Genomic DNA, 24,213 nt, shown 5'->3' with positions numbered 1-24,213 from the left:
TCTTTTTTGAAATAAATCAGAATTTTTACATAAAAGTGTCTTTATTGTGGAAATTGAATTTTATTAATTCGTCGCATTATTTTTGATAGAGTAAAGTTAATTAGAGATATGTCTTGATATATTAAAATGAATAGAAAATTAAGCGAGAAGAGATTGCAAAGGCATTAGAAGAGAAAGAGAAAGGATGTGCCCTTTTATTGTTTTTTATTATTTTGTATAATATAAATTTATTTAATACTTTTAATTATTTCAATATTTTAATAGTCTATTTATTATAAAAAATAATAAAAAACAATAAAAGGATGAAGGGTCGTTTTTGACAGCTTATCTACCCACATTCTTTCTATGTAATAGAAATAAACGAAAGGAAAGATATTTTGTTCGAATATCGATATGTGTGAATCGATGTTCTCTCTTTTGACAGAGTGTTCGCACGTTCGCGACACCGGAAGACGGCAAACAGCACCAGCGGCGGAAGTGGCAGCAACGAGGCTGCTGATGGCTTCGATCCGTATCGATCGTGGTCGCCTCTCACCGAGGAAGGTTACGCCGAAAAACTTCGTTTGCTCCGCGAAGCGGCCTCCGTGCCTATGGAACGATGGCGGGCTCCGACCGTCTTAGCCTGGCTAGAAGTGGCTCTCGGGATGCCTCAATACGGTCCACGATGCGCCGAGAATGTGAAGTCGGGCAAGGTAAAGGATTCCTCGATTTGTCCTTTTCCACCAGCGAGCTTTAAGACAGCTCAGTCTGTCGATCTTTTCATTCCGATTTTGATATTTCCAACCGTGACTTGGTTACAGGTCCTGCTCGAGCTGAGCGACGCCGAGCTGGAGGCTGGTTTAGGAGTGACTCATCCTCTTCATCGAAAGAAGTTGCGTCTGGCCATCGAGGAACATCGACATCCGAGCCACGTTCGGTATCCCTGCATAGCTCAACTAGGTCATACTTGGGTCAGCTCCGAGTGGCTGCCGGATCTGGGTCTGGCCCAGTACTCGGAGAGTTTCGCCACCAACATGGTGGACGCGCGAATGCTGGACCATCTGAGCAAGAAGGAGCTCGAGAAGCTGCTCGGGGTCACGAGGAAGTTTCACCAGGCGAGCATCGTTCACGGTATTCATCTACTGCGGATGCTGAATTACGATCGACAGGTGAGCGAGCAATCATATGATCTCTCATTAAGTTGCAAATTGCTTTGAAATCAGTAATCTATGAGAGGATTAATCGAACGATGTAATTGCGCGGCTGAGTAATACCGTTAAAGAGAGATGACGTCACGCTTTTGTGACAGGCGCTCGCTGTCAGGAGACATCAATGCGAGCAGGTTGACTCGGATCCTTTGGTCTGGACGAATCAAAGGTTCATTCGGTGGGCGAGGAATATCGATCTCACGGAATACGCCGAGAATTTGAAAGGTGACATTATTTAAATCGCGTGGTAAGCGATTCTTTATCTTTAGACATTTTTCCACCTTGCAAATTATAATTTCTTTAATTGTAAAAAATGTCTTACTTTTACATGATTTTTTTTTAGCAAATTTTATCGTAATTGAAAGGTGAATTTTGCTTGACAAACGATTTTATATCTTTAAATTTTTTTTTAACTTTGCAACTTATAATTTTTCTTACATGTATTTTACTTTTACATGATTTTTTAGCAAATTTTTTATCGTAATTGAAAGGTGAAAGGTGAATTTGAAAAATAAATTTTATTTACTAAATTTTACAAACGATTCTATATCTTTAAAAATTGTTTAACCTTGCAAAATATAATTTTCTATCGTATTTCTTATCGTAAGAAATCTTCTTACGATAAGAAATACGATAGAAAATTATATCCTCTGTCTTTTACATTTACATGATTTTTTTAGCAAATTTTATCGTAATTGAAAGGTGAATTTCACTTGGCAAATGATTTTATATCTTTAAAAATGTTTCAACCTGCAAAATATAATTTCTCTTATCATAAAATATTTTTTACTTTTATATGATGATTTAGCTATTGTAATTGAAAAGTGAATTTGAAAGGTGAATTTCGCTTGACAAATGATTTTATATTTAAAAATTTTTTTTAACCTTGCAAATTATAATTTCTCTTATCACAAAGAAAGTCTTTTACTTTACATGATTTTTTTAAACAAATTTTGTCGTAATTGAAAGGTGAATTTGAAAGGTGAAAGGTGAATTTAAAAAATAAATTTTGCTTGACAAACGATTTTATATCTTTTAAAATGTTTCAACCTTGCAAAATATAATTTCCCTAATCATAAAAAATGTCTTTTACTTTTACATGATTTTTTAGTAAAGTTTATCGTAATTGAAAGATGAATTTTACTTGTCAAACGATGCAAATTATAATTTCTCTTACCACAAAAATGTCCTTTACTTTTACATGATTTTTTAGCAAATTTTCTCGTAATTAAAAGTTGAATTTGAAAGGTGAATTTTGTTTGACAAACAATTTTATATCTTTAAATTTTTTTTAATTTTGCAACTTACAATTTCTCTTACATGTCTTTTATTTTTACATGATTTTTTAGCAAATTTTAACGTAATTAAAAGGTTAATTTGAAAGGTGAAATGTGAATTTAAAAAATAAATTTTACTTGGCAAACGATTCTATATCTTTCAAAATTTTTCAACCTTGCAAAATATAATTTCCCTTATCATAAAAAATGTCTTTTACTTTTACATGATTTTTTAGCAAAGTTTATCGTAATTAAAAAGTAAATTTGAAAGATAAAAAGTGAATTTGAAAAATTAAATTTATTTGGCAAACGATTCTGTTTTTAAAAATTTTTTAACTTTGCGAATTATAATTTCTCTTATCATAAAAAGTGTCTTTTATTTTTACATACTTCTTCAGCAAATTTTATCGTAAGAATTATTGAGCACATATACATATCTATGTCTAAAAATACAAATACAGGCGAACGGAAAGAGCCGACCTTTCACTCTTAACCCCGATAACACTTTCGCAAACTTTCGAAATCATATTTACGATAAAAAAAATCTTCACTTCGCAGACTCGGGTGTACACGGTGCTTTGGTCGTGTTGGAGCCCTCGTTCACCGGCGACACGATGGCCACCGCGTTGGGCATCCCGCCGGCCAAGCACATGATTAGACGACATTTAACCGCCGAATTAGAAGCGCTCGTTCTGCCAGCAAGGTACTCAGTCTACTGTCATCCAGAGGCGACACTGGACAACGCTCACTAATCGACATGACACGTCGCCGTTCTCGTCGCCGACGAGATTGACGCGAACACAGATCCGCGTTCGGACGTTCGTTTTTTCCTCGCGAGAAAGAGCCTCTTTAGAGCGCCTAGATATTAGTCTCAAAATCCTCTCCAAGTACCTTCAACCTACTTTCACGTGTCAAGAAAAGACACGCGTTGACTCTCACTTATGTCAAATCACGCAATAAAACGAGCTTGCCTTTAAAAGGCTATAAGAGGAGGATGAGCTCCTAGGTTTTCGAAATAAAGGGACTTATCGGGCCAATTGGAAGATTTATTACTGCTAAAATTTGTTCTTCGACAAAGGTACCACTGCCTTTTAGCTGATCGCGCGCATCGGTTAAAAGAAAAATAAGGAAAGAGACGATCCTTCATCAAACATGGAAGCGATCTCGATAGCTAGATAAAGGACAATAAAACGAAATTGAGCTTCTTTTTTACGTTTGTCGCGTAAAGGCGCTCTTTCGAGGCTCCGTTTCTCGAGACAGGAACGTGACGGGGAGGAATGAGGACCGTTTTACTCTTCATCCCCCGATCGAACGAAGTCGAATCGAATATTCTCCAAATGGAAGTAGCAGGTGCAAGTTATAAAGCAACGAACGACACGTCGCGTCGACTCCGCGCCCTTTAAGTCCAAGTTCTACGACGACCAAAGGTCATAAATCGTCGAATTAAATCGTCGCGGAGCATAATAATCGATCGCGATACCCGGCTTTTGATCACAGGGCAGCGGAGACTTTCGCTAGAGCATCGTCAATTATTTATTTATTCGCAGGAATGCTTCGCTCGCGCGCGCGGATAAAATAGTCGAAAATGTTTCCTCCCCCTTTTTTTTATTTCCTCTCTACCCGAAGTATTCTCCGGAAACTTTCGCGCTTGATCGCCGCGTCGGAGGAAAAATTCCCGAATCGAATCGAAGAGGCGCGGAATTTTCTCGCCTCCTCTTCGCCGCGAACGATCGATAAACCTCGCGTCGTAAAAAAAAATAACGTTAGCCCGGAGAGAAAGAGTTGTTACTGTATAGTCGCCGATAATCGATAGGCAGCTACTTTTTCCAGAATTTCTACGAGTAAAGTTTAGAGTTACCTTATGTAAGAGAGACGCGCGCGTGTATTCGTGAACTTCCGCGGAAAGTTTTTCGTAATCGACGAAACGTAATTTAACGCGTGTATTGCTAGAAAAGTGTTGAGGGGAAAGTTGTAAATATATATCCCGAGGATGTCGCGGTTCGAAAATTAAGGATATGACGAGGGAGTGCAATTTTCATCTCGATCTTTTTTTTTCAACGCGCCAATCAATCGCTCCGCGAAAGTAATTTGTTTCAACTTTAATATATGGTTTCAGTAGAAGAGTTCTCATGTTAAGTGGACTTGATTTCCATCCATCGAAATACACACGAGTAATTAAAATTCAAATTAAGATGAAATATATATGAACTCCCTTGACATATATCGAAGTATATATAAATAGAACCGAGAGAGAGAGACGAGAGAAAACTCACTCGTAGTCTTAAAATACACACGCCATACCTGGATTATTATCGGGCATACACACACGTAAATACAGTATACAGTATACAGTCGACATATAATGTACATATACAAACATGCGCGATTATCAAAAAAAAAAAAAAAAAAGAAAGAAAAAAGAAACCACCCAGTGAAAAAGTTGCAAGCGCGCGACTTCGCTGGGTCTGCAAAAGTCGCACTCGGTCGCAGATCCACCGGTAATGTTTCTCATAGCTGAGCCGTAGCCCACAGCTGCCGCCTGCACTGCACTGCGCTATGTACAGCACACGTTATGATCTTGTTAGTGAACGTGGTGTAATCCTTGGTCAGACATCAGAGCACACCCTGGCCCCCCATTTTGAGCCCCCCTGAAAGACATACATAAGAAGCGTCTTCCATTGTTAAAGAAACCTTCATACAGAGTCTTTTGGCTATTGAATTGATTATTGTGTGATTGCCCTCCCACTTCTCACCCCCTACTCTCACCCCCTCGTCAATTATTAATAACATGTAAAGAATTGTTTCATTTTCTCTTTACCATCTTGCTACTCGGGTCCCCCCGAATGTTTCTCTGGCCAGGAATCACACCACACCAAGTTGCATTATATGATTCCTTTTATCTTTTTCTGATTTGCCAACTTTGATATTTACATATATCTTTGACTGTTCGATGTTTACTCTCGTTGACTGGTTAGCGCGGCTGGAAATGCGCCGACGAGACCGTCCTCGGCGTATTTGGCAGTCCAGTAAACATTATATACTCTATATCGGTGGTGCACAAAATGCTTGTGTATGTATATTTATGTTGTAACTAGATATTCATTATATATGAGATATATATATATATTATATATAGATTCTATCGTTTCTATATCGTCGGACATCTGCAGCGAGCCACTATCAATACATCTATCATCCATCATATCAGAGAGATCGCAGAGAGAAATTTAGAAATTAAAAAAAAAAAATACTCTTTAATCAAAAGGACCCCGCACCAAGTCTTATCAAGATTCAATTTTATATAATTAGTACGGAATTTTTTCTCACATGTTGTAGCTTATGATCTGCTGAACAAAAAATGTAATAGGCTGAAAGCTAAATAATAGATACTTACTGATAGTTACTATTTACAGCCAGTCAAACACGAAAAACTTGGGCTCTATGAGTTGCTTAACTGGCTGTAACTCAGTAACCATCCAATATTTAGCTTCGAGGCTATTACATCTTTTGTTCAGCAGAACATAAGCTATAACATATGAAAAAAACAGCCAATTCCTATATATTTGGTGCGGGGTCCTTTGCAAAAGTCAGAATTCCATTTATGAGAAGGAGAGATAGTTTAGAGAGGGGTTCGCTGTAGTACGTTGCCGCACGTGTGTGTGTGTCCATGATCGAGGTATGGGGTCGTTCGTGGAAGAGTACGCGCAAGAAGGCGTGCATGAAAAGTGGTGGTGTGCGTGTGTGCGTAGAAGTCAGCTGGAGGTGGTCCCGAGGAACAGCACCGGAAGTGGCCGTCCGATGAGCACCGCGAGCGCGGGGGGTAGTCTTGGTCGCGGGAGCAGGGCCCTGCATCTCCAGCACCATCAGAGCTCGTTGTCGGCCCTCCACATGACGGCGAATCACACCGGCACCGTCGACAGACGCCGATCCAGCCTCAGGGTAACGTACTAACGTTTTTAGATTCGGCGAGAAACCCTTGGTCGATCGCGCCAGGATGCCTCGATGCCGCTCCTCCCCCTCTACGCACTCTTATTTTTCCACATTCTTTCCAGTTTAATGAAATGTGTCATTTATTCGCCTTTCAATGGCTTTGTGATCGAACGTTTTTGCTCAAATCTGAATATCCTGATACATTTTAACGATCTTATGCGCTTCATGCTTTTTTTTATTATTGGATAAAAAATTTATATTGTATTGTATATATTATATATTATATATGTATATATTATATATATATATATAATATATAAAATTAATAAAATAAAATTATGCGGCAAAAATTAAATTATTGTATAATATAAAATTTAATTATGACATAATTGAGTTTTAAAAGCTGGAAGGAAATAAGAATAGAGTGCGAGACACGTTTTTCAGAGAGTTTTTCTCTCTCGGCGAATTGCTTCCTTAAGCCTATGCTTTCATCATGATCATTGCATCTTAGGAATTTTTATATTTAGAGAAATGATATCTGTGTGACGGTCCTTTCTCTCCTCATTAAAATTATTATGCTAATGGATTCGTTTCTCCCCTTCTTTCATTCAATCTTCGACAGAGATAAGAATGATACATATTCTTGGTTACAATTTAATATAATAATTTTACCCTTCCTTGCATTGCTGTGTGTAATAAAAATATTTGATATTTATTTTAAAAAGATATGAATATATGTATAGGATGTTTTGTGTAATATGCGGAATCCACTTCAGGAATGGATTTAGCACTTTAAACAACTTTAAAAAATTTAATCCGATTGTTTTTATGAGCTAAATTTATTTCTGAAATCTGATATGTATTACGAGAAATCCTATACATATATTATATAAATTGAAAAAATAACCATCATATATTTTCTGCGATAAATTATTTTCTCGATATATGTTTATATATTTCTTCCATAAGCTGTGTAATCAAAATACATGCAATATATCGATAATCGATTGTACCACAGCACAGATAAATGCACTGAAAAATGCAGGCACACACATCAAAACATCAGATTTATTATAAGTATTTTATTTAAAATGCAACTGTGTTGCATAGCCATTTGCTCTCGCTCTCGCTTTATTTTCGCATTTCACTTTCACGCATCTCATCTGTGCGATTATCAGCTCTTTATTTTTATTAATCATTAGCACGACTGCATGGCATCGCTTAATTAAGGATCACTCGCATAACGCCCTACAGCGTAATATTTTTCTATAATATCTGTAATTGACTCTCGTCGAGCAAGAAATGAACGATTATTTCGGACGATAATTCCCAATTGGTTTTATAGCTATTAAATTTATTACAAAATAGAACAGAGTGAGAAATACACATATTTTATATAATAAAAAAATTATAATTATAAATAATTAATGTTGTCATGCAATATATTTTATTTTTAGCACGTCCAATAAAGTATTTTATCTTTTTATCAGTTATATATGTAATAAAGCAATAAGTAAACAAGAGTAGAGAGAATATCAATGTGTTTAACATATTTGTTGAAAAATTTTTTTCTATTTAATTTACTACGTGAAATAAAATTTCGCTCGTTGAGATAATCCGTAAAAATTTTACATGACGAGAGCCAATGACAGAATTTCACGCTGTGAGCTATGAGCTCGACCTAATGTTAATCATTGTCCCTGCATCCTGTGGATCATCGCAGACCTGCAGTCTTCTTTACTTGAAAAAGGTTCGGTATTTATATACATATATATACATATATCTATACATATCCATTGTTTCTCTTTCTCTTCTAAAATTCTTTGTACATCACTTGTTCCATTATTGCCATAGAACCCCCTATTACGGAATCGCTGCATCGTTGCATAAATGCAGCACGTTTTCGCAAGGCTCTCTAATTAAAACATCGAGATTAAGTCTAATGTGACTATTGTTTTCTAAATTATCTCACTATGGATTTTAATTAAATCGCTTTTCTTACTCGGTCGTTTTCCAAACTTGCGAAAGGACTTTGCGAAAACGATCTCTGCGACGAAAAATGAGTGAGCAATCGATCGTGCCCAATTTTTAACTGTATTACAATAAATTTCTCTATATACGATGTAGTTTTTCGCCGAAAAATTATTTTATAGATACGCTAGAACTCTCAAATAATTTTGTATAAAATATTCATATATTTACGTATCCAATCGTGACAATCAGAAATTACGAAATGATGTCTCGATCGATCGCGGACTCGTGTATTCTTTCCTAGGAAAGTAAAGTAGGAAGCCACACACATCGGTATGAAAAAAAACAATGTATCGGCATCGTGGAGCGAGAAAACACTTTCTCGCTCCACGAGAAAAAAAAACAGATCTTCGATCTCAGCGAAGCGACAAGACCGGAATATTTTTTTCGATTAACGCGACTAAATTCATCAGCTGTTTGTTTGACGTTTTGAGAAAACGCTTCGCTGAGATCCATTCGGGCGATTCCTAATGGATCTCGACCTCGATCGTACAGACCTAGAAAATGCGAGCAAAGGAGTAATCGCGAAGGAAAAAGTCAGGCGTGTACAACAAGGGTGAGGCTTCTCGGGATTAATTGACAACACTTTCGTTCTATTATCGTCGGTCTATTTGATCGCGTGTGCGAGTCACCTATCCAAGGTCGTCCTCGCAATGAATCAAACGAATAGAGATCCGCTCGCGAAAGGAGAAAAAGACTGATATGGAACAGAAGCCTAAGCCTTGTAATCCGGCATTTATAGAGAACGGAACGGATCGCGTGGAAAAAAAGGAAACAAAACACCTCCTCCTTGTATCTACTGTCATCTACTTGTACACCTCGTTTTCGTCTTTTGTAGCCCAATCAGATTGTCAGGACAATCTGTCGCACTGAGAAAAGGAAGTATACTCGCGCGAGAAAAACACGAGTTTGTTTCTCTGTCAAAAATAAATTTTCAATTACCTAAGCTTGCGTAAAAACGCGTGCTGAAATAATAACGCAACGTAAATAAATAATTGTCTATATTTTCTTTTTATTTGCTCGCAGAGAGAAATATTTCTCTCTGAGGGAAAAATTTGTCGAATCAATGTTTCATCGTTTGACAATTAAACCGCGAGGCTTTATCCGCCGCAGGAATTAATACGCGACAAATAAATTAAAGGAACGATATCGGAGAGAGAAGGGAAGAGGCCGGAAGGGCTAATCGACTAATGAAATATTCAAAAGTCTATCAATCATTCCCGGGTGCACCGCGCGGTTTGAAATTTCCGCATTATCTAATCCCGCGATTATACGGCCCATTCTCGGTGCCTAAGTACACCGACGTTTACGCGTTATGTCACACATTGTAAACACTGTATATAACGAGCATATTACATTAGCCAAACACGTGTCCTCCTCATGTATGTAACCAAGAGTGTCCCGTGTCTTAAGGTATATACCTTTATAGCGAGTAGCGGTTTAAATTATGCAATTACGCAGCTCGAATTACACAAGTAGCCAGTACGTTCCGTATATATTATTTATATAGCGGGCTATATTATTATTTATAATGATTACCGAAGGGGTATAATGGATGCCCCGCTGTTCGCCCGTCGTAATCGAATTGTGTAAATATATATAAACTGGCGATTTCAATGTGGAAAATTAATCAACGTGTGGATTTCTTAATCGACCTTATTTCGTCCTTTTTTGCTACAGTTGTCGTGGAGGAGCTCACAGGTATGCGTATCATTAATACAGTCGAAAAAAAAAAAAGATAATTCGTATCTGTCTCTCTTGTCAGTGTAGTATCCCTCTCTCGTAGTGTATCCTCACACTCTGTCTAATCCCGCTCTCATGCACCATGTACCATATTTGAAAGTCTATTGCGATCAGGATGGGCCTGCCGATGCTTGCTGCGGAGTAACGTAACGAAAACGAAGGACTTTCTTTCTTTGTCGTAATAACACGTGCTTCCACTCACGCAAGAATCACTCTGCTACTATTAATCCTGAATCCTCGTTTTTGTCGATCCTCGCATTCCAAGAGATACAGGGAAATTTAGATAATAAATCTAATTATTTTGGCGTGAACTTTGGTATTTTTTAGAATTTTTTTCTCAGTAAATAATATAATAATAAATCAGAATTTTTTTATTTGTTATATATTTAAGTGTATTTATATACAAAATTAGTATATATGTTTTAAATAGTTTAAATAGTTTTAAATGTTTTAAATAGTAATATGTTTTAAATAACATGCATGTTATAATACATTAAACTCGATTAATATTGTTGACAGTTATCAGCTGATTTCTGTCAAAAAATATTAATCGCAGATAAGGCATTATAACATATTATTTACAACATATTACTATTTTAATATTTTTAACATATTATTTTAAAATTTAATTAGCAAATTAACGCTTTATTAATCATTTTTGGCAGAAATCAGCTGATTAAAGCATTAATTTGCTAATTAAATTTTAAAATAATAATGTATTATAAAAATTAAAATAGTAATATGTTCTAAATAATATGTTATAATACCTTTTCGCGATTAATATTTTTTGACAGAAATCAGCTGATAACTGTCAAAAGTATTAATCGAGTTTATATATAGTATTATAACATATTATTTAAGACATATTATTATTTTAATTTTTATAAAATATTTCATAACATTTTTATAACATATTCATCAGTTGATTTCTGTGAGAAAATATTATTCGAGTTATTTATAACATTAGTATTTTAATTCTTATAACATATTATTTTATACATTAATTATCAAATTAACTCTTTAATCAGCTAAATTTTGTCAAAAAATATTAATAAAGCGTTAATTTACTAATTAAATTTCATAGTAATATGTTATAAAAATATTAAAACAGTAATATGTTGTAAATAATATGTTATAATACTTTATCCACCACGCTGCACATCTCGCGCGAGACTGACCGCAAGACTGAGCAGCGGTATCACCAAGCGCAGCCTATACGTCTGCCACGCTGCGCGCCTCGAGCGCGACTGATTCTCGAAACTCGAGACATTGCGAGATTGCGAGTGCGAGACTGACGATCAGTCTCGCGCGAAACGCGCACCGTGTCGGACGTATGGGGTGCGCTTGGCGACACCGCTGCTCAAAGTTTTGCGGTCAGACAGCTGATTTCTGCATCATTTTTTTTATCATAAAAGGAATCGCGCTTGTGTTATTCTAGTCCCTATCTAAAGAAGGCACAGTTGACAGTTTGTCCAAAATAAAATTAAGTAAAATAATAATATGTTTTAATACTTTACATTTGATTAATATTTTTGACAGTTATCAGCTGATTTCTGTCAAAAAATATACATCACTGGTACACGTAACTTGTCATAAAAATTATAATTTTTTATGAAACTTATTAATTTTTTATATATATACACATACACTCAAATATATAACGAATAATATAAAAAATCTGCGTCAATTATTATGCTAATTACTGAGAAAAAGAATAGGTCATTTTTGCACGCATCAAAGGTATCCCTTAACAGAGTGCTTGAAAAAATTACAATCCTTATCTAATACAAAAATAATCGAGTTTAACTGGCTATCTGACAGCTCAAGTCGCTATCTAAATTTTCAGACACTCCGTGTATAGCTTCTCTTCACTCACAAAAATTTCCAAAAGCAACGCAAAAATTCAAGAGACACTTAAAAAATATTTGAAAAAAAAAACCATTTTTAATTACCCTCTCGTTTTTTTATTTAAAAAAAAGAAATCTTTAGAAAGTCGTTTAAGTTTTCGCGTTGTCCGAATCAGTTTAATCGGCACTTGGGCATCTCCCGGTCGCTCGTTTGCTCGTATAGCTTCGACCCCTCTAGAAAGTCGAGATCCGCGAGAAGAAGAGCCCCGGCGTACGAAAACGAACTTCACCGTCCGGCGTCTTTTCCGCAGGGATCCCTGAGCAGGGCGTTCGGTCTCCGGCCTAGAAGCGAGAAGGCCTCGCCGTCGTCGTCCTCGGACACCGGCAGCCTCGCCAGCCAGTGCCAGTACATGAGCAGCAGCATCCGCAGCACCTCGCCGCCGCCGCCGCAGCTTCCGCCGCGGCCGATGACGACGGGAGGCGGCGGCGGCGGCAAACGTCACCGTCGGGTCAAGAGTATCGGCGACATCGAGTACATAAGCACGGCCGCGGTGAGCACCCCGGTCTGACAGGAGGGTAGGCCCCATCACGCGGGGCCTTATCGCAGTCTGAGCGAACGCGGCTACTCGTCCTCCTCGTCTCAGTACTCGGGCTCGTACTCGGGTTACGGCAACGTCCTGGCCGGACCTGGCGATCAGCAGCCGTACCAGCAGTACCAGCAGCATTCCAACTATTATCATCAGCTGCAGGGCGGTTATTACTCGCCGCAGAGTTCAGGACCACCTTTTCCAGGGGTGCAGAGATACGGCAGCCTGGCGGAGGAGGCCTGGTCGTCCTGCTCTGCTAAGGGTGACGCGGGGGTCTCGAAAGCCAACCCGAGGACTTACCTGGCTTAGCTAGTCGCCGCAAAGTCGTTCAAGTCTCGTTGAGCCAAGTGACGAGGGTGACATGTGACGTATTTTGATCTCTTTGAGGATCTAAATCTCGTTTTTTTTTTTTTTTTTTTTTTTTTCTACAATGGTAGCTCTATATGAATAGCTTATGGAGAGAAAAAAGCAGCAAGGTAAGCACTTATTCGAAGCTGAATATGATATTTAATCTGGCTCGCTATATCAGACTCGCAGGCTGTATATGACTCAAAGAGATTATCGACGAGTTACGGAGAATGTATCGCTAAGTGTAAGATTCTGATTTCGTGTTTTTGAAAGAACGCTTTGTCGAGGTGACCTGAATCGAATTTATAATCAACTTGGTAAAAGATTGATGTGTGCGAACCCTCGGATAATCATTATATCGTTAATAAGCTGAAATAATTAAATAATCTTGTTGCGTGACACGACAACTTAATAGACAATACATTAGCTGGACAATGGATTGAAAGATCGATTTTAAAGACAAAAGTGCGAGCGATCTCGGACATTTTTCGCGGTACAATTATATTCGAGATAAGATGTTCTATGAACGAGTAAATTAATCGCAGTTATCTCAGAGTTATTCACGATTACGGAATAAAATATTATATGTCGTACAAATACCAGGCAGCATATCGTGATGTCATGAGACACGTAAAAGCATCTGACCAAATTTTATTGACACATATGTCGACGATATATAACTGACGGAGAAAGAAATAGAATGAATAATTATATATCTGATCGCAGATAAGATTAAAAAAATAAGCGAATTAACCATTGAATTTCTTCAGCTTAATTTATACGCTACAAATATCAAATGTTCGTAAATAAATTTTTTTCTATTTCCATCATCGAACAATTATATCTCTATAGAGATATAATTTAGATCGTAAATTTATTTATTCATTCTTATATAGCGAAATCGTATTATTGAAGAATATTTTCGCTTATGACTCGATCTTGATGAACGAATGAATGACTGTGGAAACTTCAATGTGGCCGAAAATGATGTCAACGAATGACACGAAATAATATCTTTTTCCGTATATGCATATATACGGTATATATTTATACGTTTACTTTTTATGGATATCTACATGAGTTTCCTATGCTAATTTAAACTGGAAATTTTATCCAATAAGCCGAAAGCGACATATTCATACTAAACTCATGTTAGAAACTAGGAAGAACATAAAATCGCATCTCACGAAGACACCCTAGTCTTCCATCATAATCCACGGCTTGATAAGATTTGAATACATTCCATTCTTCGTTATTCAAAGAATTCGCGAAAAGAAGAATCGGAAAATTCAACTAAAACGTTGCAAGAAATTCTTTTTCCATCACTCACAAGAATCCTTATAATTCCAATAAATTCCACGCGAAAAAACTCTTTAAAAAGACTTATTCTCCGAATGATTGAACGGATAATTTTTTGATTATTTATTGATATTTATGATATAATTAATCGTGCGACTTTTGCAACTGAATGGAAGAAAAACGTAATAAAAAAAAATGAATCATACGCGATGCGATTTAATTAATCTAAGTGCCAGAAAAAGATATCGAGGGTGCGTCGTGATTTGGCGACCTGCCAAAAAAAACGTACGATTGACCCCCCATGTTATAATATATCATTATATTAATATATAATACAATCTCTCCTCTTCTCTACCCCTTTTCCACTCCCTCAGTGTTCGTATATATTACGCTCGCAAAAAAGAGAGAGAGACAATATTTTGCAGATAATAATAATACGCATATTTAACGTGATATTTATTCGTATAGATTTATAGATTATTTCCTATAAAATACTTGTGCGCGACTCACGTTATTTGGTCGTCAGATTATTTGAGTCTACGTGGAAGATCCCCTCATGGAGAGAATAATCAGGACCACACAGGATATAATAATATATTCTTTGCCGGACTAGTATTATCGCCGTTTCGCGAGGCAGAAACGGTGAATTAATACGTTAATTATCTCTCGTGACATTCTCGTGTGTACCTAAGTAATTTATGTATATATATAAATTAGTTTAGGTCTAATTTATTTGTATACACAATATTATATATATTATATATATATATATATGCGCGACGCAGCCAAATATATACAATCGCGAACACAATTTCCAAATTGTTCGCTTATTATATGTATATGTATATTTTGGTGATAATCCACGCGCGCGACCACAGATTTCAGTGCAAACCGTTGTAAATGTGCTCAGTAACGTCTGTATATATTTGTGTGAACTGTATATCTAAACATTTGGGAAAAAGATTAAATAAATCATTGCCTTTACTTCCGCGTGATACAAATCTTTCTGCGAAATAATTCTCTCAATTTCTGATAAACTTATATATTTTTTGTTATTTTTTTATTTTTATTAAATCTATTATAACATTGTTAACGAGGATAGAACATATTTTTTAATAATATCCTCTGACATTTATTATGTACACACATATAAACACGTATATAGCAAAATAATCTTAATATTAAATATATATGTATATATATATATATATATATATATATATATATATACATATATAACATTATTAATTTTGTGAATAAAATCTTATAACTTTTCTACTTAGAATCTTATTTAGATATTTCGAAAACGAATATATAATACCCAAATTTGAAATTAAAATGCTGATTATTATTAAATTATATTTTTGGCATTATGTATGTATACATATATTATATAAAAATTGAAATTTTTCGTTAAATTTAGAAATACTGTACAAAGTAATAACTTTAACTAATTTTAACAAAGTAATAATTTTAACTAATAAGTTTTAAATAAGTACACAGGACAGTTCATCTCTTCATTGTTCAAATATATTGATATTGATATGAGATATAATATGATAATTATTACAATTTTATTATTATTATTATTAAATAATAAATGTTACGTAAATATTTTTGTCAATAAAATATCGCTGAAAATTATTTGAGGTAAAAACAGTTTGATTTAAAAATTAATTACGTAATAAAATTGTATCATATATAAATATATATTATATATATATATATATGTATAAATTATATATATAATTTAATTAATATATATATTAATATATATATTATAAATTATATATATAATTTAATTAATATATATATATATATATATTAAAATTACAGATGAAACTAAAAGAAAGTTATTAAAGTAGAAAGCGGAGCAAGAAATAAAAAAGAAGGAACAAGAATCGCAAAAGAAAAAACCTCCTTTGTCGTCGGAATTGTTCGTCATCATTATTTTTCTCCAGTAACATTTACTAAGAACCCAGTCACGATTGCGAAGAAGAAAACAATTACGGAAGAACAAAAAAATTCTAATCATAAAGAGGCAATTACAAGAGCCACGGAAAAGAAATTGTTATCTAAAATAGCAAAACAAAAATCGCCTGCAATTTCGAGCGTAAAAAAGTCTCCTGCAAATGACAACAATGTCGATAAACGGGAATCATTTGTGCCAAACGATCATAAATTTAAGCCTCCTTCTACACTTCCTAAGATACCTTTATTTGGGGAAGTATATGTAGAAGATAATCATCTGATAAATGAAAATAATATCTTCACACGCGATTCAACAGAAAATGTTCCAGATAATGAATGTATTATTTCTTCTATAAGAGATAAGACAGCTGTAGTAATATATATATTATATACATATATTTAAAAAAATTGTAATGTGTAACGTAAAACTGAAATTTCTTAAAATTAAAATAAAAATTTCAAATTTTTCAATTTTATAAGCCCACAGTTTATTGACGTTGTCACAAGCATAACGGTCAATATATATATATATATATATATATATATATATATATTTATATAAAAAATATATAGTTATCAAACATATATAGTTATATATATATAGGTATATATAGCGATATACTGCAGTCTTATCACTTATAGAAGAAATGATACATTTATAATTTGCATTTATAATCTGCTGCGAACCTTCCTTATTGTCTTAAATTTTTGCCATCATCTCTATTACTTATCAGCTGAAACTTTTAAAATCAAAATTTCAATTTTTTAAATTTAAAAATACTATACAAAGTAGTAGGTTTGTTTAAAAATATTTTTATATTTAATTCGCACGATAATTAAGTACGTCTGCTATATTTTATATTATTTCAGGATTGATATTTCTGACTTTATGTTTTAGCGATGTGCAAAAATCGAGATGCAAAAATGTGGATAAAATTTACATACCATTCGTAAACATTTTTTAATATATTTATTTGTACTCCAATGCCTTAAACTTCTAAACTCATTTTAATGTTATCTCCCGATTGCATTTCCGTCCAATGCTCGCAATGTTTCTGAAACCTATCTCTTTCCTTGTACGACAGATGTTTAAAGTACTCGATGATGTGTTCCTTTTCTTCTGCTGAAATCTCAACTTCGTCGTAGAATCTTTCGTTGAAAATTCATTAGTTGAAGATACCTGACAAAGATCATAATTGTTTAGTTTATTATTTTTTTTAATACATCATCTTCGTCATTATTTAAATATTCTAAATGCAATAAAAATGTGAGATTTTGTTGTTGTTTAACATTGATTTTTTATATCGAATTTATTTGCTGTTGTCGCGAAAAATCAAGAGTTTCTTGGTTTATTAGAGTTTTTGATTCCGATGCTTTTAAATTAATAGAATCGATAGACTAATAATAAAGCAATTTTTAGTGAAATTATGATTCTAGCAATTCGAAGCAATTAAACTGATCTTTACATAGAAAATTGTGCAGAAAATCTAATAGCTTCTTCACTCAATCCAGAATATTTGAACAATGCTGAAGATGATTGTTAAAATGCAAAAAAATCTGTAGTGTGATTGTTGTAAAATTATACTAACTGGAACATTTTCTGTTGAATCGCGTGTGAAGATATTATTTTCATTTATCAGATGATTATCTTCTACATTCTACATATACTTCCCCAAATAAAGGTATCTTAGGAAGTGTAGAAGGAGGCTTAAATTTATGATCGTTTGGCACAAATGATTCCCGTTTATCGACATTGTTGTCATTTGCAGGAGACTTTTTTGCGCTCGAAATTGCAGGCGATTTTTGTTTTGCTATTTTAGATAACAATCTCTTTTCCGTGGCTCTTGTAATTGCCTTTTTATGATGAGAATTTTTTTGCTCTTCCGCAATTGTTTTCTTCTTTGTAATCGTGACTTGGTTCTTAGTAAATGTTACTGGAGAAAAATAATGATGACGAACAATTGCGACGACATAAGGAGGCTTTTCTTTTACGATTCTTGCTCCTTATTTTTTCTTTCTCTCTCCCTTTTTCCATTCTAATAACTTTCTTTTAGTTTCATCTGTAATTTTAATATATATATATATTAATTAAATTATATATATAATTTATATATGTATATGTATAAAATACGATTATTACGTAATTGATTTTTAAATCAAAATGTTTTTACCTCAAATAATTTTAAGCGATATTTTATTAACAAAAGTAATGATGACGTAACATATATTATTTAATAATAATAATAATAATAATAATTACAATAAATATCATATATTATAATATATATCTCACATCGATAAGATGAAACTTACGTTTTTGCGAATTTGTAGGAGAATTCGATGGTTTTTTCTTTCGATTTCCTTCAAAATCAATTGTCCTTTTTTTTACGTCTTTCTTCTTGTTTGAGAGCAAGATCGTTTTTAATTCTCTTCACATTGCCAAAAGTCGTTGGCGGTTTCTTATATTGTTTTTTCGGGTTCGGCATTATTTCTTTTCACTTTAAAACTTTTCTCTCGAGATCGAATAAATTTTCAACAGTTCAATGATTATAATTCGCCAATATTTACAAATGTGTTCGACCTAGTTAAATAGAGTTTCACTCTTATTAAACTCTTATAGATATACTAAAAGCATGTAAAGTCAAAGTCGAAAGTATCAAAGTTTATTGTTGTTTTTTTTTTATTAATGCGAATAATTATTTTTTGCTTATTTCGTGAGCTGATAACTGTCAAAAAACAACTTAATAGAGTCTAAAGAATTGTAACATATTATTAACGCTTTAATCAGCTGATTTTTGTCAAAAATATTAATAAAGCGTTACTTTGCTAATTTTAAAATAATAATATGTTAAAAATATCAAAATAGTAATATGTTGTAAATGATATGTTATAATACTTATTATATTTATATATTTATTTAGATAATTGCTATTGCAACAATTATAAATAAATTACTCAATATATAAATCATTCAAAGTTCTAATATACTTCTTCAAGTCCAAAGCAATTTTTTCTCTAATACAATTCTCAGGTAATTGCATATTGCGATATACTAAACAATCTTTTTTTCAGGTTATTTAATTTTGTAAATTTTTATAAATTAAAAAATTCCCTTTGACAGTTCGTAATTATAACACTTTTTTATAAGAAAATACTTTTATTTTTTAAATCGAGCTAATCTATAGTACAAAATTATGCAGACACTGGAACCATCACTGATGCACGTAACTTACCATAAAAATTATAATTTTTTATAAAATCTATTAATTTTTTATATATACATACATACACTCAAATATATAACGAATAATATAAAAAAACCTGCGTCAATTATTATGCTATTTACTGAGAAAAAAAATACTCCATTTTTGCACGCATCAAAGATATCTCTTAACAAAGTGCTTGAAAAAATTACAATCAATCAAAACAAAAAAAATGAAATTTTTTTATTCTAAAATTTTATCTAATAAGTTCTAAATAAGAACACAAGACAGTTTATCTATATATTTGAACAATGAAGTTATTAGTTAAAATTATTACTTTGTCAAAATTAGTTAAAATTATTACTTTGTCACAATTAGTTAAAATTATTACTTTGTTAAAATTAGTTAAAATTATTACTTTGTATAGTATTTCTAAATTTTACAAAAAATTTCAATTTTTATATAATATATGTATACATACATAATGCCGAAAATATAATTTAATAATAATCAGCATTTTAATTTCAAATTTGGGTATTATATATATTCGTTTTCGAAACATCTAAGTAAGATTCTAAGTATTAGAAAAGTTATAAGATTTTATTCACAAAATTGATAATGTTATATATTTATATATTTAATATTAAGATTATTTTGTTATACGTGTTTATATGTGTGTAATAATAAATGTCAGAGAATATTAAAAAAAAAATTATTAAAAAATATGTTCTATCTTCGTTAATAATGTTATAATAGATTTAATAAAAATAAAACAGATTATAAATGCAAATAATGAATGTATTATTTCTTCTATAAGTGATAAGACAGCTGCAGTAATATATGTATATATTATACATATATTTTAAAAAGTTGTAATGTGTAACGTAGTAATACTGAAATTTTTTAATTAAAATTTCTTAAAATTAAAATTAAAATTTCAAATTTTTCAATTTTATAATCCAATAGCTTATTGACGTTATCACAAGCACGGTTAATATATATTGATTTAAAAAATATATACATATATAATTATATATGTATATAGACTGCAGTCTTATCATTTATAGTTTGCATTTATAATTTGCATTTCTAATCTGTGCTGCGAACCTTCTTTATTATCTCAAATTTTTAAAATCAATAAAACTTTTAATATCAAAATTTCAATTTAAAAAATTTTAAAATACTATATAATAAAGTAGTAGTTTCGTTCAAAAATATTTTTATATTTAATTCACGATAATTAAGTACGTCTGCTGTATCTGATATTATTTCAGGTTGATTGATATTTCTGACATTATATTTTAGCGATGTGTCGAGATGCAAAAACGTAGATGGAATTTACATATAATTCGTAAAAATTTGTTTATATTATTATTTGTACTGCAATGCCTAAGACTTGTAAACAATTTTGTCTTTTATTTCAGTAGAGACAGGAGTTTCGATTAAATCATCAGTATTGTGTGAAGTCCATTTAAGTGTATCATTTTTGTCTGCTATTGTTTTCTCGATCACAGTACTATCGAGGGAGTCACTCATTTCTGGTCTTCTTTCGATATGACTTAGTTCGTGCACCTTCATTTCTTCAAATTCGAAACTGTCTACCTTCTTTAATGAAACTTGGGAATTTTGATCGGTTTCCAAATCGCATTGTTTTCTCAAGGTGAGATTATTATTGTCAGTCTCACTTATCGATTTTATTCTGATACTTCGCTTAGACACTCTCGATTTTTCCAATATACTTTTTCTAGGCGTTTCTTCAGACGATATGCACAACATCGTGTCATCCATATGTATTGCGGATTTGTACAATTGGCTTATTTTTAATGTTATAAGCGAAGCACTCATATTCAATCTGCTCGATCCTCCTCCTATTTTATCCTCGTCAAATGGAGTTGACGTATACATAGTACTTGAATACATCTTATTCAAATCTTTACGACATTTATGATGCGTACTATTAATGCTCTTTTCGATCTTCTTATCGCTTGTAGAAGGAGTAATAAATTCGTTATTCGTATTTCTAATCTGCAGCGAATTCTCGTCTCGCATTTTTGCCATTTCTTTTTTCTTCTTATCTGAAATTGATGATCGCAACAGACTTTGCCTCATCGCTACAGCTTGTCTCTTAACATCCGTCTTCTTTTTAGCAGCATTTGCAGAAAACGATTGCTCTTCTTGCCAATGTCTAGCGCGAAGTTCCTCCAATTTCGCGAATCGCGAGTTGCAATCCTTCACTTCCAAATACATCATATCCCAAAATCCGTGCAAATCCGTACAAGTTACCGGCACGTCAGCATCACCTTTTTCGCAGATCAGTATTAAACCGTGAAATTGTGAAAATTTCTTCTTTATTAACAAAGTCGTTTGTCCCACTGCTTGATTGATACGACATCGAATGTCTTCTTTAATGTTATCTCCCGATTGCATTTCCATCCAATGCTCGCAATGTTTCTGAAGCCTATCTTTTTCCTTGTACAACAGATGTTTAAAGTATTCGATGTTCTGTTCCTTTTCTTCCGTTGACACCTCAATGTTTTTCGTCGTAGAATTCGTTGGAAATTCATTACTCGAACATGCCTGACAAAGATCATAATTGTTTAGTTTATTATTTTTTTTTAATACATCATCTTCGTCATTATTTAAATATTCTAAATGAAATGAAAATGTGAGATTTTGTTGTTGTTTTATATTGATTTTTTTTATCGAATTTATTTGCTGCTGTCGCGAAAAATCAGCAGTTTCTTGGTTTATTAGAGTTTTTGATTTCGATGCTTTTAAATTAATAGAATCGATAGACTAATAATAAAGCAAGTTTTAGAGAAATTATGATTCTAGCAATTCGAAGCAATTAAACTGATATTTATATAGAAAATTGTGCAGAAAATCTAATAGCTTCTTCACTCAATCCAGAATATTTGAACAATGCTGAAGATGATTGTTAAAATGCAAAAAAACTGTAGTGATTGTTGTAAAATTATACTAACTGGAACAATTGCTGGAGACTTTATTGCGCGCGCAATTGTAGGCGATATTTGTGTTGCTATTTTAATTGTTGTTTTCTTCGTAATGGTGAGTGGCTTTTTAGTCGTTATCGGAGAAAAATAACGATGATGAACAATGCCGACAACAAAAGGAGGCTTTTTATTTTGAGATTGTTGCTCCTTTTTTTTCTCTCGCTCCGCTTTCCACTCTAATAATTGTCTTTTAGTTTTATCTGTAATATTAATATATACATTAATTAAATTACATATATAATTTATATATACAATATATATAATACGATTATTACGTAATTGATTTTTAAATCAAAATGTTTTTACCTCAAATAATTTTCAGCGAAATTTTATTGACAAAAATAATTACATAATATTTATTATTTATAATAATAATAATAATTGCAATAATTATCATATTATATATTTTACATTGATAAGAAACTTACTTGTTTGCGAATTTGTAGAAAAATTCGATGGTTTTTTCTCTCGATTTTCTTCAAAATTATTTCTTCTTCGCTGTTTTCGTCTTTCTTTTTGTTTGAGAGCAAGATCGTTTTTAATTTTCTTCACATTGCCAAAAGTTGTCGGCGGTTTCTTATATTGTTTCTTCAGGTCCGGCATTATTTCTTTTCACTTTAAAACTTTTCTCTCGAGATCGAATAAATTTTCAACAGTTCAACGATTACGATTCGCCAATGTTTACAAATGTGTTCGACTTAGCTGAGAGAGAGAGAGAGTTTCACTCTTATTAAACTCTTATTATATTAAAAGCATGTAAAGTCAAAGTCGAAAGTATCAAAGTTTATTGTGATTTTTTTTTATTAACACGATTAGTTATCTTTCTCGTTTATTTCGTGAGCTGTCATTAAAATTGCGTACTTCGACAATTTGACGAGAATAATAATTTTATTCGTTTAAATGCACATAAATTTAATACTTTTGAGAAGAGTGAAGAAAATTATAATATATATATACATATATATTTTTTTTTCTCGTTCTAATTTTACTATTTTATTTATTTTATTTATTATAAATTTTATATCAAATGTATCGTCTTAAAACACAAAAAACGTAATATACTTTTTTTAAAATTAATATATTAATATATTAATATATTAAACTATATGTATAATTGCATAAATTAAATGACATAGGTTTATATTCAAACGTGCAATATATATTATCAGTATATATATTTATGTGTGCAAAGATATTTATTTCTTTTAATTTTGAAGTTTTTTAATTAGAAATTTATCTTAGATGCATAATTATTAAATAATATATTTGTTAAATAATATATGTCGTAAAAAAATTAGTTTTTGTGACGCGCGCTTTGTAATATATTCATATTTCGAAGTGATGTCGTGACGCGTCGAATTTCAGTGTTGCCAATTTAAATTCGCTACACTGAACGTAGTCATTTTGACAGATCGAACGCGACTAGGTGCATCCAGCACGCAACAACCGCTCGCTGAGCGCTCAGTAAGCGGCTGATCGTGATTAGTCTAATAAAGTCTAAAGTCTGCCAATCACGATCAGTCGCTCACTGAGCGCTCTGTGAGCGGTTGTTGTACTGGATGCACCCACTGATGGACACTTTCAGATTCGACCAATCATTTTCATTCGCCATTCGAAGAACCGCTCATCCATTGGCTGGCGATAAATAAGGCTGGAGTCCCACGGACTGATATTTTCCGTGTAACGCTACCGCGTAACCAATCAGAGCCGTTCGGCGTTTTCTTTATGCGGAATTGAATGTTCTGATTGGTTACTACGCATTATGGCTTCTGCAGC

At 32.9% G+C, this 24,213-nt stretch overlaps 2 protein-coding genes across 2 annotated transcripts in view; one reads left to right on the top strand and one right to left on the bottom strand.

Moving 5' to 3' along the window:
• Positions 1-15,243, top strand: part of Liprin-gamma (liprin protein kazrin) — a 96,200-nt gene extending 80,957 nt beyond the window's left edge. The window contains exons 12-19 of the mRNA XM_083032745.1: positions 425-692; positions 801-1,148; positions 1,289-1,412; positions 3,023-3,167; positions 6,214-6,403; positions 8,118-8,144; positions 10,106-10,126; positions 12,327-15,243. Of these exons, the coding sequence (XP_082888871.1) occupies positions 425-692; positions 801-1,148; positions 1,289-1,412; positions 3,023-3,167; positions 6,214-6,403; positions 8,118-8,144; positions 10,106-10,126; positions 12,327-12,584 (1,381 nt within the window). The 3' untranslated portion in view covers positions 12,585-15,243. The remainder of the gene's footprint in view (positions 1-424; positions 693-800; positions 1,149-1,288; positions 1,413-3,022; positions 3,168-6,213; positions 6,404-8,117; positions 8,145-10,105; positions 10,127-12,326) is intronic.
• A 5,569-nt stretch (positions 15,244-20,812) lies between these two features.
• On the bottom strand, positions 20,813-23,221 carry LOC145932904 (uncharacterized). Its single transcript, XM_083032132.1, has 3 exons — positions 22,866-23,221; positions 22,408-22,637; positions 20,813-22,000 (listed from the first exon to the last, which is right to left on the bottom strand). The coding sequence occupies exons 1-3, from the start codon at positions 23,038-23,040 to the stop codon at positions 20,813-20,815; spliced, it is 1,593 nt and encodes a 530-aa protein (XP_082888258.1). The 5' UTR covers positions 23,041-23,221.
• Positions 23,222-24,213: the final 992 nt, after the last annotated feature.

Source organism: Prenolepis imparis, unplaced genomic scaffold (assembly GCF_030444845.1).
Source record: "Prenolepis imparis isolate NDT839.2.m4 unplaced genomic scaffold, iyPreImpa1.0 SCAF_2, whole genome shotgun sequence".
NCBI classification, from domain to species: domain Eukaryota; kingdom Metazoa; phylum Arthropoda; class Insecta; order Hymenoptera; family Formicidae; genus Prenolepis; species Prenolepis imparis.
This window is presented reverse-complemented; position numbering and strand designations above follow the sequence as displayed.

Excerpts from the sequence above, each read along its gene's own strand:
- LOC145932904 (XM_083032132.1), bottom strand. The coding sequence starts at position 23,040 with ATGCCGGACCTGAAGAAACAATATAAGAAACCGCCGACAACTTTTGGC. Across the intron at positions 22,638-22,865 it reads TTCTACAAATTCGCAAACAA|ATAAAACTAAAAGACAATTA; the intron begins GTAAGTTTCTTA and ends TTAATATTACAG. Across the intron at positions 22,001-22,407 it reads AGTCTCCAGCAATTGTTCCA|GCATGTTCGAGTAATGAATT; the intron begins GTTAGTATAATT and ends GATCTTTGTCAG.